This window comes from Rattus norvegicus, chromosome X (genome assembly GCF_036323735.1).
Source record: "Rattus norvegicus strain BN/NHsdMcwi chromosome X, GRCr8, whole genome shotgun sequence".
Lineage (NCBI taxonomy): Eukaryota > Metazoa > Chordata > Mammalia > Rodentia > Muridae > Rattus > Rattus norvegicus.
Genome location: NC_086039.1, coordinates 153428520 through 153445901, shown reverse-complemented (window position 1 = coordinate 153445901; position 17382 = coordinate 153428520). Strand labels below are relative to the sequence as shown.

The window sequence follows — 17382 nt, the reverse complement described above, 5'->3', positions numbered from 1 at the left end:
ATGCTCTATGCCAATGCCAAGATGTAAATACCCACTCACCTTAAATTGTTATATTGTAGTGTTGATTTAATACACTTGAAAATCCCATTTAAAATATTCTTTAGTGATATTGACAAGAGACATATGCAATATCAAAGTACCCCTGTGCTTTTAAAGTGATTTATCTGCCCATAAAATGGGTACCATCAAACAAACTGAGACTTCAAATAAAACAAAACAACTAAAATCTTATGCTAACTGCTTTACATGGTAATTGGGTCATGGATTTTCATTTTAGTTACTGTCTTGGCCTAATCAATGAAGATTACTTGAATTTTAATCTTTTCTTGGACAACTAATATTGCACTGTGCAGCCATTTGCTTTTCATGATTATTGACTGCAATTTTCCATAGCAAATTAAGTCAACAAGAATTTATGTTTTCCTTTTGGTCAATTTCAGTCAGTGTCTAGATATATAGATTTGCTGTATCACAGAGCAACAAATCAAGGATGAACAAGCATTCCGGTGGTCTGATTTCCTGAAGGAGAAATCAGTGAAAGCTTCTTGTTCCCCTTTCCTTTGTGATACATATTTGCTGATTATAATAGTACCATCCTTCTTCCTCATCTTTTGTCTCATTCATGTGGCTCTATTTTGTTGACATTTAGCGAACCTTTTCAAAAGGGAAAATAATTCTGCCATTATCATAAAATTAATGTAAAACACTTTCTAATTATTTTTGAAATTTCTTTGAAATATTAGCCATTTTACTATTATTGTGATGCCATCTAAAATGATAGTGGACAAATGGACCAACAGGTTTCTTTTTAGATTCATTTTATGTGTATCAGTGTTTTTCCTGCACATATGTGTTTGCTGGCACCTGAGGAGGTCAGAAGAAGGTGTTGAATTCCCTATAACTAGAGTTACTACAGGAGACTGCAAGTCACCGTGATGATGCTGGGAATCCAACCCAGATGTTCTTCAAGAGCAACAAGTGCTCTTGACCACTTAAAGACTTGTTTAGCCATATATCAGGATTCTTATCCATGAAGTTTCTCTAACAATAAAACACATAAAGTATAATAATTATAACGGTACTTGACCTTTGAAGATATGTATGCACACAAGTAAACCATTGCTATTTCCTCTATTATTTGTAACTAGCACCTCCCCCCACTTAAACTGGCTAAGAAGGTAATGTGGGCTGCAGGGTGAATAGCTGTTTTTGAGAGGTACTTGATAGTAAACTGGATATCAATCGTTTCCCATATTCTCCTGCTGATCAATGGAGAAAAGTCTAGTCCCTCTTATCTATTCAATAGCAAGCTAAAGGTTTGGGATATTTAATAATTTCATTGACAAAAGACTTTCAGGGTAGTTTTTTTCTAAGAAAGCTCACTGTGGTTGTTTTCAACCACAAGTCTTTATATATATATATATATATATATATATATATATATATATACACACATATATATATATCCATCGTTATATAGGATAGAGAAGGACAGTAGATCAAAACAAAAGAACATTGCTATGACTATGTCAAGTTCTAAATGTGAGGTACTCAAAAGAGCTTCCTTTGAGTTGATGGGGTAACTCCAGTTGTCATAATCAGATATAGCGTCTTTACCAGGTTTAGTATATTCATTTATAAAGGAAAAGATTTTTTCTTAGGAGTTTCTAAGGATTTAGAGCAAAGGGTCAAAGAACAAGTGAACATATAAAGATTTCAAGAGTGTTTCCAAAAGAAGACCCTAAGTTCCAAGGAGTTCATATTGAGAGGCATAAGAACATGTCAAAGATCTAAGCTGAATGACAAATACTCCCAGGGAAATAGGAATTTCCCATTTACTCTAAGAACAGAGTGCATATAAAACCTGGGCCATTTCTCAATTGAGAGTTACTTTCTTCTTGATAGTGACTATTCCATAAATTGGACTAACAATTCCCTGGTAAGATTGCTTAGTAAAGCATTGAGGGTGTGGCAATTGTCCACTACCCTGTGCTCTCCCTTTAATCGGTAGGTGGTATGAACTGGGAACTAAGGAAGGATTGTATCACCACTATGACATTTTATCTTTCCTCCAGGAATGACTATGTTTGAACATCAAGATCCATGCTTCCTCATATACCTGGTCTGCGCCCAGCAAAAGGGATTCCAATTGCTTCACTGGGTATCTTTTTCTGAGAACTATGTTAATAGATCTTTTAAAGACAGATTGCACCAAAGACTACATACATATGTCACAAATAGTAAGTGATTTTCAGAGGTGGGGGCAGGCATCCTAGGGATCAAATGTTACTTTGTGGAAAAGGTCTAACAATAAGGAATCTGTTTCTACCTTTCATTTCAAAACAAGAAGCCAGACACATTCAAGCTGATAACTTCTTTCCAACATCTGATGTGTGACAGATTGATGCTGTATCACTGATGTTAAATAGTAATCTGTGAAATCAATTGTTAGTGGCAGTTGTCCAGATTGCCTCTCTGCTTTGGGCACTAATAGACTCTAAAACTGGGCTTTGATGGAAGTAATCTCCAATGTTGAATGAATTTATTGCAATAATTACATAGACAGAATGTCTCGAGTAGCTGACATGATTGTTGGTTAAGTAATATTTATAAAACAGAAAGGACTCAGTTATAATGCTTGCTAGAAACAGGGTTAGACTTCTCTGGAGAAAGATGATGTTCTTTGACTAGGGAAAGAACTAGGATTCCTCATGCTTAATTCTGGAAACTTGCCACAGACAAAGAAGAGGGAGGGGGACAGTTTGTTAGAATCAACGTACCTATCTCTACCAGCCTTTTCTCAATACAGAACTACCCTCATGGGGGTAGAGCACAATTTCCCAAACATGTCATTCTCCTGAGCTCTGTAGAGACAGGATACAAGGACTAGTCTTCTACTTTTGTATTAACACTAGGAAATGGCATTTAAAGTAGCAGCCTATCAAGATAAGGGAAATTGTCTAGTCACCTTTAGAACTGAGCCTTGGCCAAAAGCAGATTGATCTTATTAAGGTGATATGTGTTTTCTGATATTTCCTTTCTTTAATTCACTTTTTTATTTTCTGCTTGGTGCAGAATGTTCCCTGTGGTTAATTTTGATTATTGTTCTGAGTTGTAATAAAGAAATGGTTCTTAAAAATTCATATCCACCCTAAACATGATATCCCATATTCTGTTCTTAATTCATGTTAGACAATCTGCCAGAGATTGTTGTCAAGCCTAGATTAAGCCACTCTTGATTCTAGCCTGACATTCTAATGAGACAAGAAGCCCCTAATATGTTCAAACATGATTTTTTTTAAGTTAAAACAATCATGCAAGGCCCAGGACATGCACACAAGGAAAACTTACTCTCTAGTGTTGGGAGGCTTGTGGGGTGGGGCTGGTGAGATGCAAGGGGGAAGCAGGCAGATAGTAGTGTCCTCCAGGCGTTGCTTCTTCTCAGGGATTTTCTCTGCAGCTTCTGCTGGCTTTTACGGGGAAAAAAATATACAGAGCTTCAGATACATACACCATACATCCAGATAAGCCCCCCTCTCCTCTCTCTCTCTTCTCTCTCTCTCTCTCTCTCTCTCTCTCTCTCTCTCTCTCTCTCTCTCTCACACACACACACACACACACACACACCCCACACATGCCACACATGCACGCACACACAAATTGAACAAGGCAGTTTTCTTGGTTGGGGAGATAAGTGTATACCTTTGATTAGACAGAAAAACAATCAAATTTCCCTAATCTACTCCTACCAAAAAGTTAGCTGATGAGAGGTTTGAACTTTAATGTAAATATCTGATTAACCTTAAGATGTTACCTCCTGTAGCCAGGCAGGAACCCCATTTGGAGGGATAGAAATACCAGCCCACCCACAAAGCTTTCAACGCAAAATTTATCCTGTCTCCAAGAAATACAGGCATGGGGGATGGAGCAGAGACTGAGGGAATGGCCAATCAATAACCAGCCCAAATTGAGACCCATTCCTTGGGCAAGCACCAATCCCTGACAGTATTAATAATTCTCTGATATGCTTGCAGATTGGAGAATGTTGTCCTCTGAGAGGCTTTACCCAGCAGCTGACTCAGGCAGGTACAAAATACCCATAGCCAAACAGTAGATGGAACTTGGGGACTCTTATGGAAGAATAGCAGGAAGGATTGTGGGCTCTGAAGGGGATAGAAACTCCACAGGAAGGCCAACAGAGTCAACTAACCTAGACTATTGGGGCTCTCAGAGTCTGAACCACCAACCAGAAAATATACATAGACGGGACCTTGGCACCCCCATACATATGTATCAGATATGCAGCTTGACCTTCCTGTAGGTTCTGAACAACTGGAACGGGGTATCCCAAAAGCTGTTGCCTGTATGTGGGCTATGTTCTTCTAGCTGGGCTGCCTTGTCTGGTTTCAGTGGGAGAGGAAGCAACTGAGCTCTCAGAGACTGGAAGTGCCAGGGTAGGGCATACTCAGAGGGGATACTCAGAGGAGAAGGGAAGGGAGAATAGGGGAAGGATTGTGAGAGGGGGTGACCAAGAGAGGAGCAGTGAGTGGGATGTGAAGTAAATAAGTAAAAATAAATAATTAAATACATATCTGATTAAAGGTTGTGTGGCACAGGGACCTTATAATAAAAGTGAAGAGATTCTATAATTTTCATACACTTCTCTCATCAACAGTACCTTTACAAAGGATAGTTCAGAAATGAACATTGTAACCTTGACTTGACAGGAATTCTGTTGAACAACATGAGGCTTGTGCGTGGCTTATAAAGGCTGTCTATGCAATCAACAACATGTAAGTGAGAGGAGCATGTGAAAAGCCCTTAATTCTTAGATATATTCATTGCAGAGGCACATTTTCACTCTGTACAGTTCTACTCAATAAGAAAGAAGAAGCAAAGTAGGTCAAGAGTGCCACACTTCTTACTCACAAGTCTAGAATTCTTTGTATAGTTTAGTGCAGAAGTCAGTAGAGAACACTGGGAATTCTCTTCAGGACGCACCCGCCTCCTAGAATTGATCTGCCTTCATGTAGTCCGGTTGAGGCAGCCCCTCCAGCTCCCCAATCACACAGATTGTTTCATTTTCCTATCACTCAAATTCCTTCGAACTCTCCTGTCTTCTTGCATCCTCTTGTTGCCTGGGAAGGACCTACTTCTTAATATGACCCTGTGACATAGTCTTGCAGAATTTTCACCCTTCTCAATGCTTGATGCTCAATGTCATGCCACTATTCTACCCCTCCTAGTAATTTCTCAGGCATCTCCAGTCTCTTAAGACTATATAGTCTTCTTGTACTTTCTTGTCCTTTGGTGATCTCCAAGTTTTATCGTTTCTCGTCCCCTAGCATTCCCCAATTTCCTAAGTCCTAGTCATTAAGTATCCCAAGGTCATTCTTCTAGTACTGTCCAGTTTCTTAGAAATTGTGTGCATCCTAGCACTCCCTAGTCCCTTAGCGGACTGTATCTCCTAATACTCATTTTATATTCTCCTAGGACCTGTCTGCTGTATCCTGATGCTTCCCACACTCCTACTGCTGCCCGTTCTGCCAGAGCTCCCCTGCCTCTCAGTGCTCCATTATATCCTAGTAAGGCTCAGTATTCTATTGCTCCTCACTCTCTTAGTGTTCCTCAATCTCTAAAACTTGCTGTGGCTAGGGAACCTCGTCTCCTACTGTCTCCTACTTACCCTTAGCCTGCAAACATTGCAAAGACTGTTAGCTCTCTCCAGTCTCTGTACACTATACTTTTCAAGTTCTTGGCTCCAGCCTATCCCTAGATCGCTAGTATTTCATAGTTTCCCAGGACATGCAGTCTCCTAAAACACTCCAGTAACCTAGCATTCCCCATGTTCTAGCATTTGCCCAATTACCACAGTTCTGCATGCAATTCGTTGTCACAATGCACCTGAGTAGTGCTCAACAGTGGGAAAGATTTTCCCATTTTCCACTGTGATGTCTAGCAGCATTCCCGTTTCCTAGTTGTGCGAGAATTTTGTATTGCCCGTCTTTAAGCAGCCGCAGTCACAGGGGTCTCACCACTCTCCTAGACATTTTGTCTTACATGCCTCCCACCAAAATTCCAAGTATTTTCGTTTCCCCTATTACTCCAGCCTTTTAATGAGCTCAAGTCTCCAACTATTTTTCAGTGTACAATGTGTTTGGCTGAAATCCCTTGTAGCCTCAAAGTTGTCCCTGGTTTTATTCTCTAGAATCTATGGTATCCCCTCTTAGAAGGTTCCTCAGTATCCTGGTATTTCTCCTCTCTTAGTATTGCCTGTTTCTAGTGATACCATTTGCTAGGGCTTCTTACCACCCTCGTATCTCACAATCTAGCATGAGGCAATCATCAGTCATCACTTAGAAGTCCCCTGTTCTGAGTCCACCAAATGTCCTAGCCCTGCCCTGTCTCTGACTATTCCTCTGACTCCTAGCACTTCCCTGTCTTTAACAACAACCATGTATCTCATCTCTCTTGTGTCTCTGAGTACTCCATGTCTCATACAACTCCTCTGTGAGTATTCTCATGTCTCCTTACACAACCCTCTCTCTGAGTACTCCTATATGTTCCACTTCTGACTCTGATTACTATTCTGTATACTAACACCCCTCTGTCTCTGAATGCATCATGTATTCTAGAAATCCTGTCTCTTAATGCTCTCTGGTTTCCTAGCAATCCTCTCTGAGTGGTCCCCTGTCACTTAGCACTTCATTGTGTCATAGCACTCCCCTTGTCTCCTAGCACTCCTCTCTAAGTGCTCACCTGTATCCTAGTACTCCTGTGACTTGAGTACTCCCCTGTCTCCTATTATTCTCTGTCTCTTGATGCTACCCTGTCTTCTCACACTCCTCTGTCTCTAAGTATTTCTGTCTCCTAGCACTCCTCTATTTCCAATTGTTACAGTTCTCCTAGCTCCTCTCTCTCTCTGTCTCTCTCTGTCTCTCTGTCTCTCTCTGTCTCTCTGTCTCTCTCTGTCTCTCTGTCTCTCTGTCTCTCTGTCTCTCTCTGTCTCTCTCTGTCTCTCTCTGTCTCTCTGTCTCTCTCTGTCTCTCTCTGTCTCTCTGTCTCTCTCTCTCTCTCTCTCTCTCTCTCTCTCTCTCTCTCCCACACACACACACTGTCTGCTAGCACTCCCCTGTCTGAGTGCTCCTCTGTATCCTAGCATTACTCTGTCTATGACTATTAACCTATCACCTGGCACTCCTCTGTCTCCGAGAGTTCCCCTTGTTTCTCCTAGTACTCCTCTGATTCTGTGTGGCCTCATGTCTTCTAGACTTCTCTGTCTCTGTGTACTAGCCTGACCTAGCACTCCTCTGTGTCTTAGTGTCCCCACTGTGTCTTAGCACTTCTCTGTCTCTGAGTACTCCCATATTTTCTAGCATTCTTCTGTCTCTGAATGCTACCCTGTTACTTAGCACACATCTGTCTCTGATTGTTTCCCATCGTCTCCAAGTCTCCCTCTGTCTCTGTGTACTACTATGTCTCCTAGCATTCTTCTGTCTCTGTGTTCATGCTTGTCTTCTAGCACTCTTCTGTCTCTCAGTGCTCCCCATGTCACCTAGCACTCTTATGTCTTAGTGCTTCTCCTGTGTCCTAGCATTTTTCTCTGACTGCTCCCCTAGTCCTAGTATCTTTCTTTCTCTGAGTACTACCCTGTTTCTAAGCATTCTTCTGTCTGGGAGCTGCCCTGATACTCAGAAGTCCTCTGACTTTGAATGTTCCCCCATTTCCTTGCACTCCTGTTTCTGAGTGCTCACCTGTATCCTAGAACTCCCTTGTCTCTGAGTACTACCCTGTCTCCTTCTGTCTCTGAGTTCTCCACTGTCTTCAAGCACTCCTCTGTCTCATAGATCTCATTGGTCTCCCTTTACTTCTCTGTTTCTGAGTTCTACCTCTCTCCTAGCACTCCTCTGATACTGAGTGCTCCCTTGTCTGCTAGGAGTACTGTTTTATACTCCATGCCCTGGCTTATATCACCACTCTGTCTCTGAGTGCCCTTCTGACTCCTAATGTTCTCTGTCTCTGTTTATTACACTGTAGCCTAGCACTCCTATGTTTCTGAGTATTCCTTCTGTCTCCTACACTCCTGTCTCTGAGTCCTCTTTTACCCCCTAGCATTCTCTGCCTTCCTTTACTAACCTGTAGCCTAGCACTCCTTTGTTTCTGAATACTACCCTGTCTCTTAGCATTCCTCGGTCTCTGATTCTCACTAGACATGATGCACTCCTCCGTCTCCGAGTGTTCGCTGACTCTTAGTCCTCCTCTGTCTCTTAGTGATCCCCTGTATCCTAGCACTCATGAGTATTTTAGTGTTTCCCTCCTCCCCAGTCTCCTAGAATTCTTCTATCTCTTAGTGCTACCCTATTTCTGAGTATTCCTTTGTCTCTTAGTGTTCAGCCCTGTTTCCTAGTATTCTTCTTTCTCCTAGCGCTCACCTCTCTTGTAGCAAACCTGTCTCCTAGTGCTCCCCTATTTCCTAATACTCCTCTGTCTCTTAGTGTTCCTGACTTCAAACACTCCTCTCTCTCTTAGTTCACTCCCATCTCCTAGCACTCTTTTGTCTCTTAGTGTTCCCTGTCTCCTAGCTCTCCTCTAACCCTGAGTCCTCTTCTGCCTCCTAGCAATCTCTACCTTCCTTTACAAACGTAGCCTAGCACCCTCATGTCTCTGAGCATGACCTTGTCTCCTACCATTCCCCTCTCTCTGATTCTCCCCTGTCCTGTAGCACTCCTCTGTCTTTGAGTGTTCCATGACTACTAACACTCCTCTTGCTCCTAGTGCTCAACTTTCTGCTAACACTCCTCTGTCTCTTAGTCTGACTCCTAGCACTCTATTTGTGCTACCCTGTTCCTAATACTTCTATGTCTCTTACTGTTCACCCCTTGTCTCCTAGCACTCTTTTGTAACTTAGTGCTGTGCTGTTTCCAGCGTATATATTCCTGTGTCTCTCTTTTTTTTCCCCCATATTATGGGCCAACATCCTCCTAACCCCTCCCCCTCCCCTTCTCTATTAGTGTTCCCCTCCCCATCCTCCCCCCATTACGGCCCTCCCCCCAACAACTTAGTGTTTACCCCTGTCTCCTAGCACTCCTCTGTCTCTTAGTGATCCTGGTCTCCTAGCACTCCTCTGTCTCTTAGTGCTTCCTGTCATCTAGCATGCCTGTTTCTCTTAGTGTTCACTCCTGTCTCCTAGCACTCCTCTGTCACTCAGTCCTCTTCTGCCTCCTAAGACACTTGACTAACCTGTCTCCTAGCACTCCTTTCTCTCTGAGTACTACCCTGTCTCCTAGAAATCTTCTGTCACTCAGTGCTCCCTCCTCTATCTCTTAGTGCTCCCATGTCTCCTAACACTCCTCTGTCTCTGTCTGCACCCTGTCTCCTAAAACGCCTATTTCTTTTACTGTTCAGGCCTGTTTCCTAGCACTCCTCTCTCTCTGATTCTCCCCTGTCCTGTAGCACTCCTGTGTCTGTGAGTGTTCCCTGACTCCTAACACTCTTCTTTCTTCTAGTGCTCACCTCTCTCCTAACACTCTTCTGTATCTTAGTACTCCCCTGTTTCCTAGCACTCCTCTGTCTCTTAGTGTTCACCCCTGTCTCCTAGCAATCCTGTGTCTCTTAGTGCTCCCCTGTCACCAAGCATACCTATGTCTCTCTGTGGTCACCCCTGTCTCCTAGCACTCCTCCTCTGAGACTTCTTCTGCCTGCTAGCATTCACTGCCTTAGTTTAATAACCTGTAGCTTAGCAGTCATTTCTCTCTGAGTACAACCCAGGCTCTTGGCACTCCTCCGTCTCTGATTCTCTTGTCATGTAGCACTCCTCTGTCTCCAAGTGTTCCCTGACTCTTAAAGCCCTTCTTTCTTCTAGTGTTCACCTGTTTCCTACCACTCCAGTGGCTCTTAGTGATCATCTATCTCCTAGCACTCCTGTGTCTCTTACTTCTCCCCTGTCTCCTTGCAATACTCTTGCTCCTAGTGACACTCCTCTGTCTGTGAGTGTTCCCTGACTCCTACCACTCCTTTATCTCTTAGTGCTTCCCTGTCTCCTAGCACTCTTCTGACACTAAATCCTCTTCTGCCTCCTAGCATTCTCTGCCTTTGTTTAATAACCAGTAGCCTACCTGAGGACCCAGCTATACCTCTCTTGGGCGTATACCCGAAAGATGCCCCAACATATAACAAAGACACGTGCTCCACTATGTTCACAGCAGCCTTATTTATAATAGCCAGAAGCTGGAAAGAACCCAGATGCCCTTCAACAGAGGAATGGATACAGAAAATGTGGTACATCTACACAATGGAATATTACTCAGCTATCAAAAACAACGACTTTATGAAATTCATAGGCAAATGGATGGAGTTGGAAAATATCATCCTGAGTGAGGTAACCCAATCACAGAAAAACACACATGGTATGCACTCATTGATAAGTGGATATTAGCCCAAATGCTCGAATTACCCTAGAAGCACAGAATACATGAAACTCAAGAAGGATGACCAAAATGTGGATGCTTCACTCCTTCTTTAAAAGGGGAACAAGAATACCCTTGGGAGGGAATATGGAGGCAAAGTTTAGGATAGAGACTGAAGGGACGCCCATTCAGAGCCTGCCCCACATGTGGCCCATTCATATACAGCCACCAAACTAGATAGGATGGATGAAGCAAAGAAGTGCAGGCTGACAGGAACCCGATGTAGATCTCTCCTGAGAGACACAGCCAGAATATGGCAAACACATAGGCGAATGCCAGGAGCAAAACCACTGAACTGAGAATGGGACCCCCATTGAAGGAATCAGAGAAAGGACTGAAAGAGCTTGAAGGGGCTTGAGACCCCATATGAACAACAATGCCAACCAACCAGAGCTTCCAGGGACTAAGCCACTACCCAAAGACTATATACATGGACTGACCCTGGGCTCCAACTGCATAGGTAGCAATGATTAGCCTAGTAAGGGCACCAGTGGAAGGGGAAGCCCTTGGTCCTGCTAAGACTGAACCCCCAGTGAATGTGATTGTTGGGGGGAGGGCGGCAATGGGGGGAGGATGGGGAGCACTCCTCTGTCTCTTAGTGCTCCCCTGTCTCCTAGCACTCCCTGCTTCTAAGTGCTTCCCTGTTTCTAACACTCTTGTGCCTAAGAGTGCTCCCCTGTCTCCATGTTCTCCCTTTGTCTGAGCGCTCCCCTCTTACCTTGTACTTTCCTGTCTGAGTAGTGTCTCTTTTCCCATTACCCTTCTGTCTCCTAGCACTCTCCATTTTCCTAGTCATTTTTTGTCTCTCAGTGCTTCTGTCTCTCCTAGCAGTCCCTGTGTCTGAGTGTTCTCTTGCCTCCTACAACTGTCTCCGAGAAGTTCTATATCACTTATCTCTCCCAGTCCCTCCTGTTTTCCAACAACCCTCCATTTCCGAGTCCTTCCCTGTTTAGTGCCACTCCCTATCATTAATTCTCCCTGTTTAATAATACTCTTCCATCTCTGAATCTTCCCCTAGCTCCTAGAACTCCTTGTCTCCTGGCACTCCCTATTTCTGAGTCCTCTCTTTTCTCCAGAACTTCCTGTCTCCTAGCATTGCTGGCCTCTGAGTACTCCCCTGTCTGCTAGCACTCCCTTGTCTCAATGTCTCAATGCTCCACCATCTCCCAATACTCTGTAAAGTTCTACATCTCCTTTTCTTTTGTACACACCTCTGTCTCTCTGTCTGTTTCTCTCTCTCTCTCTCTCTCTCTCTCTCTCTCTCTCTCTCTCTCTTTATATTCATCTTTCTCGTGGTGTTCTAGTTGCCCTGGCATTTCTTAGTGTTCCACCATGCCAGCGTAACATTTCTTGTTGTTTTGGAACTTGTCAGTGTCCAACAACTTCTCACAGTTTGGCAGTATTTCCTATTAGCCCTCAGTCTTTAATAGCACTACCCAATGTGCAAGAGCTTCCTTATGTCAGTGTTCCTGTTTTGTTTTTGTTTTTTTTTACCATTGCCTATGTCTTAGTGTTCCAAGTACTGTACTCTAGTATGCTCAAGCTCCACAATCTCATAATGCTCATTTGTTTTGTTTTCTAGGGCTCTACTTCCTGGTCTCGCAGGACTTGTCTGTGTCTTAACGCTCCCCAGTGTCCTAAGGATTCCTCAACTCCCAGTTACTCCATATTTTCCTACAGTCACTTATTTCTTTGTATCCCCCATCTGGTCACACTCAGTCTCCTACAACTCCCTATTTACCCATCACTCTTGTTTCTTCAGCACTTTTCAGACTCTCCATGATTTCACAGAAGCCTTTTGTCTGCCTTTCCCCTGTGTCCTTGTGCCTTTCCTTCTTATATCACACCCCTGTCTCCTGATATTTCACTGTTTTTTAGGTACCTTCAGTCTCCTCTACTTTTAAACTCCTTAATTACAGGGGAATGAATTCATTTAGAGCACCCCATTCAATAAGTCGCTATTGTCTGTAGGTAATCTCTTTCTTTTGCTAAGCAACAGGAGCAATGGCCACATTTAAGACAACCCTTGCTGGAGAGAAATGGGGTGTGGGGATGAACAACGGATAAGAGTTGCATCTCTGGGCTGCTATGGTGCTATGAGGAATACTATTATCAAATCAGCACCACAGAGAACTTGATTCTGGAAAATTATCCCAAGATAAGGTGATGAATCAGAGTTTATTAGCTAAAAACTCTACACATATTTTAATTGGTAAAGGTAATTCTAGATTTCTTCTTCTTGTGACCCTATCTGAACCTAGAATTCATACCAGTGTATCTTCAGATGACATTTTCACAGACTAATCCTTTCAAGTAGGCCAATTATCCTAGAAGGTATATAAAGCTTTAGTGAGGTAGATACAAGGATAACCCCAGGATAGCGGACTTATGAATGCATTAATATTTGTCCAGAGAAATGAACAAATGCAGAAGATGCCCTTGACCATTATGGGCAGAGAGGCACCCTGCTAATGTTGAAGTGGTAAACTGTGAGCAAGAATAGAGGAGCCATTGACAGTAGGAGCAATCTAAGGCACTTGCTCCAGGGACTGCGTATCATAGCAAAGGTGCTTGTTTGTATACTTAGTTCGCATATATAATAATTTCTCTTATTCCTCTTAGAAATGTCTGTTTCTTTACCAAGGTTTGCAATCCTCTGTCATTGCTCTCTTAAAAAAAAAAGACTACAAACAATTTTAGTAGCCTCTGCTCACAACCACATGGGAGACTCCATTAGACAACTCACCTTGTGCTTACGTTTGCCCTTAGGGGCTGGTTTTTCCACAGTTATGGCAGCAGTTTGTCGCTTGGGTTTAGAGGCAGTCTCCTTGTGGTGGTCTGTCTTTGCAGGTGCTGCTGGGACTGAATTTTGGCCAGGTACTCTAGAAAGTAAGTCAAGGTCAATCTTCACCCAGAGGTTTTTTGGAATCTCATGATCGTGTACAGGGGTCAAAAGCTCAGTTTGCATGGCAGGAGGTGGTGAAAAAGCTGTCTCCTCATTGCTGGTGGACAAGTTGTTGCTGTTGTTGTTGCTGTTGCTGCTGGTCAAGGTGCTTAATGTTAGGCTGGCATTAGAAGTCTCCTTGGATTTAGAAGTATTACCTCCAGGTGCAATGCAAGGTGGCAGTACTTTGATCTGCAGGGTCTCTTCCTGATCTGTGCTTGAGTCAGATGTAGATGAATCTGTTTCAATAAATTCCCGGGACTTGGGAACAATCTTCCCAGGCCCTCTATACTTCTTCTTCTCAGTGGCCAGGGGGACATGTGGCCTTGGCTCTTTCCTAGGCACTGGTTTGTGGGCAGTAGCTTTGTTGCGGCTTCGTGGTGGGTCAGGAAGCTCCACACTTTCTTTTTCTTTGGGAGTACTGCTGGTAGTATTTGGTTTGGGCCAGATAAACTCCTCAAAGCTGGTGTTTTTCTCAACTTTTTTGGGTTGTTTCTTTCCAATTGTCCTTTGAGAAACTGAGTCAACTGATGTTGACAACTTATGCTTCAAGGCCTTTGTTTCTGGAGTTTTCTGTGTAGGCCTTGGTCGAGCTTTCTCCCTAATAAGACTGAGGAGGGGCCTTTCTTTGGGTACAGCCACAGATTGGCTAGGGTTTGGTTTTACTTTGACCTGGACCTCCACTGGTTGTATTATTGGAGGAGGCAGAGAAATGGTCTCTGTGGGTGTCTCATTTTGGCCACAAATAAATGACTTGTTCTGGGACGTGACTTTGTTCAGCCATTTGTCTAGCTGCCATTTGTTGGTTGAGGGTGGCTCAGGCTGTGGATTGAGAAACAGTAACAAGGATGCATTTCACACATGTAGAGACTTTCTGTATAGTGACTATACAGTGCTAAGAAATTATTAGATGCTGTGGGCTGGGAATAGATTTAGTAGAATACTTGCCCACTATGAGTGAAGCTCTGGGTTCCATTCTCAGAACCACATAAACCAGGTATGGTTGTAGAGGTAGTGGAGGATCAAATGTTTAAGGACATTTTTAGTTACATAGCAAGTTTGAGTTTGAAGCTATTTTGGGCTACATGAGACCTTGTAACCAACCAACCAAACAACAACAAAATCAGACTACTTTGGACTTTAAGTGATAGTCCCTACACAAACTTATACACATTCATTAATAAATATACTTTCGGTGAAGATTAAAGGAGTAATTTGTTTTCTCCTGTATCTGACTAGACAAAAACATACAACTACAAATCAAAGTTTGTTTTCTGTAAACACTACTTTCTACTGTTCCCTCAAAAATATTCTCTCCTCCAGCTAGTATATAATGGATTCTTCACAAGGAGATGCTTCAGTCTATAACCAAAGGCTCCTGAGAGTGAATTCTATTCCCAAAAGCTTTTGGTAAGAATCATTGTTCCACCTATCACCAGGAGCCAGAGGTTTTGGTATCTGTTCCTTAAAAGAAATCTAAGTGCATCTCAGGTGTATTCAGAAGGTAAAGAAGGGTGTACTACATGACAGTGTGATTCATTGAAAACATTACGACCTTTGTGTTTTTTACTGAAGGGTGAAATAAATTGATTCCCTCAACCACTATGCTTTCCTAACTATATGAGAAATAATCAATTTATGGAGATGTGCATGTAGACCTTGGAATTCACTATGAAACATTGGAAATGATATATCTAATTCACACACTTGATATTCCACTCTGATTTCTACTGATTAAACTGAAAAGCCATCATTTTATTAGAAGGGCTCTTTTTCTGAAAGCCACCAAGTATGTGGCACCAGTGAATAGAAGATGGCAGAATTTTAAATGAATTAAATAGGTGTGATCCCTGCCTACAGAAAACAATAGCAGGTAACTATTAAAGAAACTCTCTCAGCTGCTACTCTTTGGAGTGTAGTGCCAGGTTAAAAGCTAGCTCTGGTAGTATACTGGCCTGAGTCTAAGCCCTTGCTCTATTACCATATCTCTGTGAGATCTTGGGGCAGTTTTGGCTTAAACTCTCATAAACATACATTGCCACCTATAACATGTCCCACAGTGTGAGAGAGTATAGTATTGGGTTGTTAGTAAGAGTGGATGAGAAAATGTAAGTCAAGTGTCCAGCACAGCATTTGCTATTTTTAACAGCAATAAAATGACTACTGTCTCTATTATTCCTTTCTAGTTATTGAGAAAGAAATATATAAAGAGCCATGAGATGAATTTCCTTGTTGTACAACACGCAGACTCGTGGAACCAGAGAACTTAACCAGAGGATGAGAAGGTAAAAACTAAGTCTTCCATTTTAGAGTTATTGTTCTGATATTTGGGGTGCTAGGCTAAACATTTCATAACTTATTATTATCTGTCACATGATATAAACTGAAATAAGGAATGTGTGACTTCTTGAGTGGTATTTGAACTTTATGGAAAGAAATGTGTCTCAAGTCTTCCTTGCTTAGTATCCATTTGCCACTTTAAAACTTTAAAGTAAAGTAGCATTGGCATCTTCAGATATATAAGTGGCTCTTAGTTCACTTTAATAGTTAAGTTGCAAGCTTGATCATTCCTATCCTAGTTTTATGTGAGCTGAAGCTTGAGGCTCAGCATAGCTCAGTGACTCCCATAGAAAATCCATCACACAGCAAGCAACCTGTACAACTTAGAGTCACACAAAAGGAATCTATAAATGTTAGGGCATACACAAACATATGTTTGAAAGAAACAATCCTTCCAAGTCTCAAGCTACGTTTCTGAAGTAGTTATTGTACTAAAGTACAACTGGTGATATATCTGGCATGCACCTTACGCATCAGCACATAGATGGATCCTGAGGCCTGACAACTCACCTCTGGAGTAGCCACTCTAGGAGCCTCGTTGGATTCGCTGTCGGTGGTGCTGCTTTCAGTGTCTGAGTCTGATTCTGAGCTACTCTCTGACTCACTGGAGCTGCCAGACCCCACACTAGCTTGAGCTGCAGATGTAGGCTGTGGTGTGGCCAAGAGTGAGCTGAAAGAAAAATGACATCATTCATTACCTCATCAAGTCTCAGACTTGAAAGAAACAGACTGGTTCAATATAAACACTTATGATCTGTGAACTGCAGGAAGAGTAGATTACAGGATGCTCACCTGACAGAAACAAAATATAAGGTTCCAAGAGCCCAGTGTGAAGGCCAATGTCAAAAGTTTGATTCAAAGCAAGCACCTTGGCCCAGCACAGTTCCTCTCTTCCAGGAAACCCTTCCTTCCTTCATATTCCATATGAAAACTTTCAACAGAGATTTCATACTAGACTAAAGGCTGAGGCTCAGAGGTTTTATTGTTCCACTTATTTCAGTAAATTTCTCATATTCTGTTATTATATAGACCTCCACCCCAACTTCTTGGAGTATAGTCTAATGTAGTCATATTTCTAAGAACTGGTAACTTCAATTTTCCTTTTATTAGAGGAAACTGAGGCCTAGGGTTGAGAAGGGACTTGACTTCAGATATGGTACCACAGTGCCCTGGCTCCTTCAAAGGATAACGGCTGTGCTCATTACATGTTATTCCAGGTCCAAGGTATGGTCCTCAATTTCTTTCTCTTGGGTCCATGAATAAGGAAATGAGAAAATGTACTTCTTTGCATTCTTCGATATTATTTTTGTAATGTTTTGAAATTCTTATCGAGGAGCATAGACCTTGAGCAAAACATCCGTCTCTAATGCTTGATTTTTAAATTTGTAGAGGTGAGCCAACAGAGTATTTGAAGACCTGCACCATTTGCTATTCTGCCTTTATTGGGAATCAACTCTTCTTTACCAATCGTTTACTTTCTGTGTACTGCACCAAATCGACTTTAATTGTCTAATAGGATTCTGGAGCAAAGCATTGTTTTTTCTGTCCTTTTAACCATTGTCTCTTTGGATTGAATTCTGCTTCACTTTGTCTTAGGAACTGTGCAAAAAACAAACAAAGAGACAAACAAAA

The 17382-nt window shown here is 42.3% G+C and overlaps 1 protein-coding gene across 6 annotated transcripts in view; it reads right to left on the bottom strand.

Moving 5' to 3' along the window:
- The window catches only part of Aff2 (ALF transcription elongation factor 2), a 504502-nt gene that overhangs the window by 31179 nt on the left and 455941 nt on the right, over nucleotides 1-17382 (bottom strand). For all 6 annotated transcript variants that reach the window (XM_006229539.4, NM_001427288.1, XM_017602424.2 and 3 more), the window contains 3 exons: nucleotides 16261-16420; nucleotides 13213-14232; nucleotides 3352-3470 (listed from right to left, as the gene is read on the bottom strand). In XM_006229539.4, coding sequence (XP_006229601.1) covers nucleotides 3352-3470; nucleotides 13213-14232; nucleotides 16261-16420 — 1299 coding nt within the window. The remainder of the gene's footprint in view (nucleotides 1-3351; nucleotides 3471-13212; nucleotides 14233-16260; nucleotides 16421-17382) is intronic.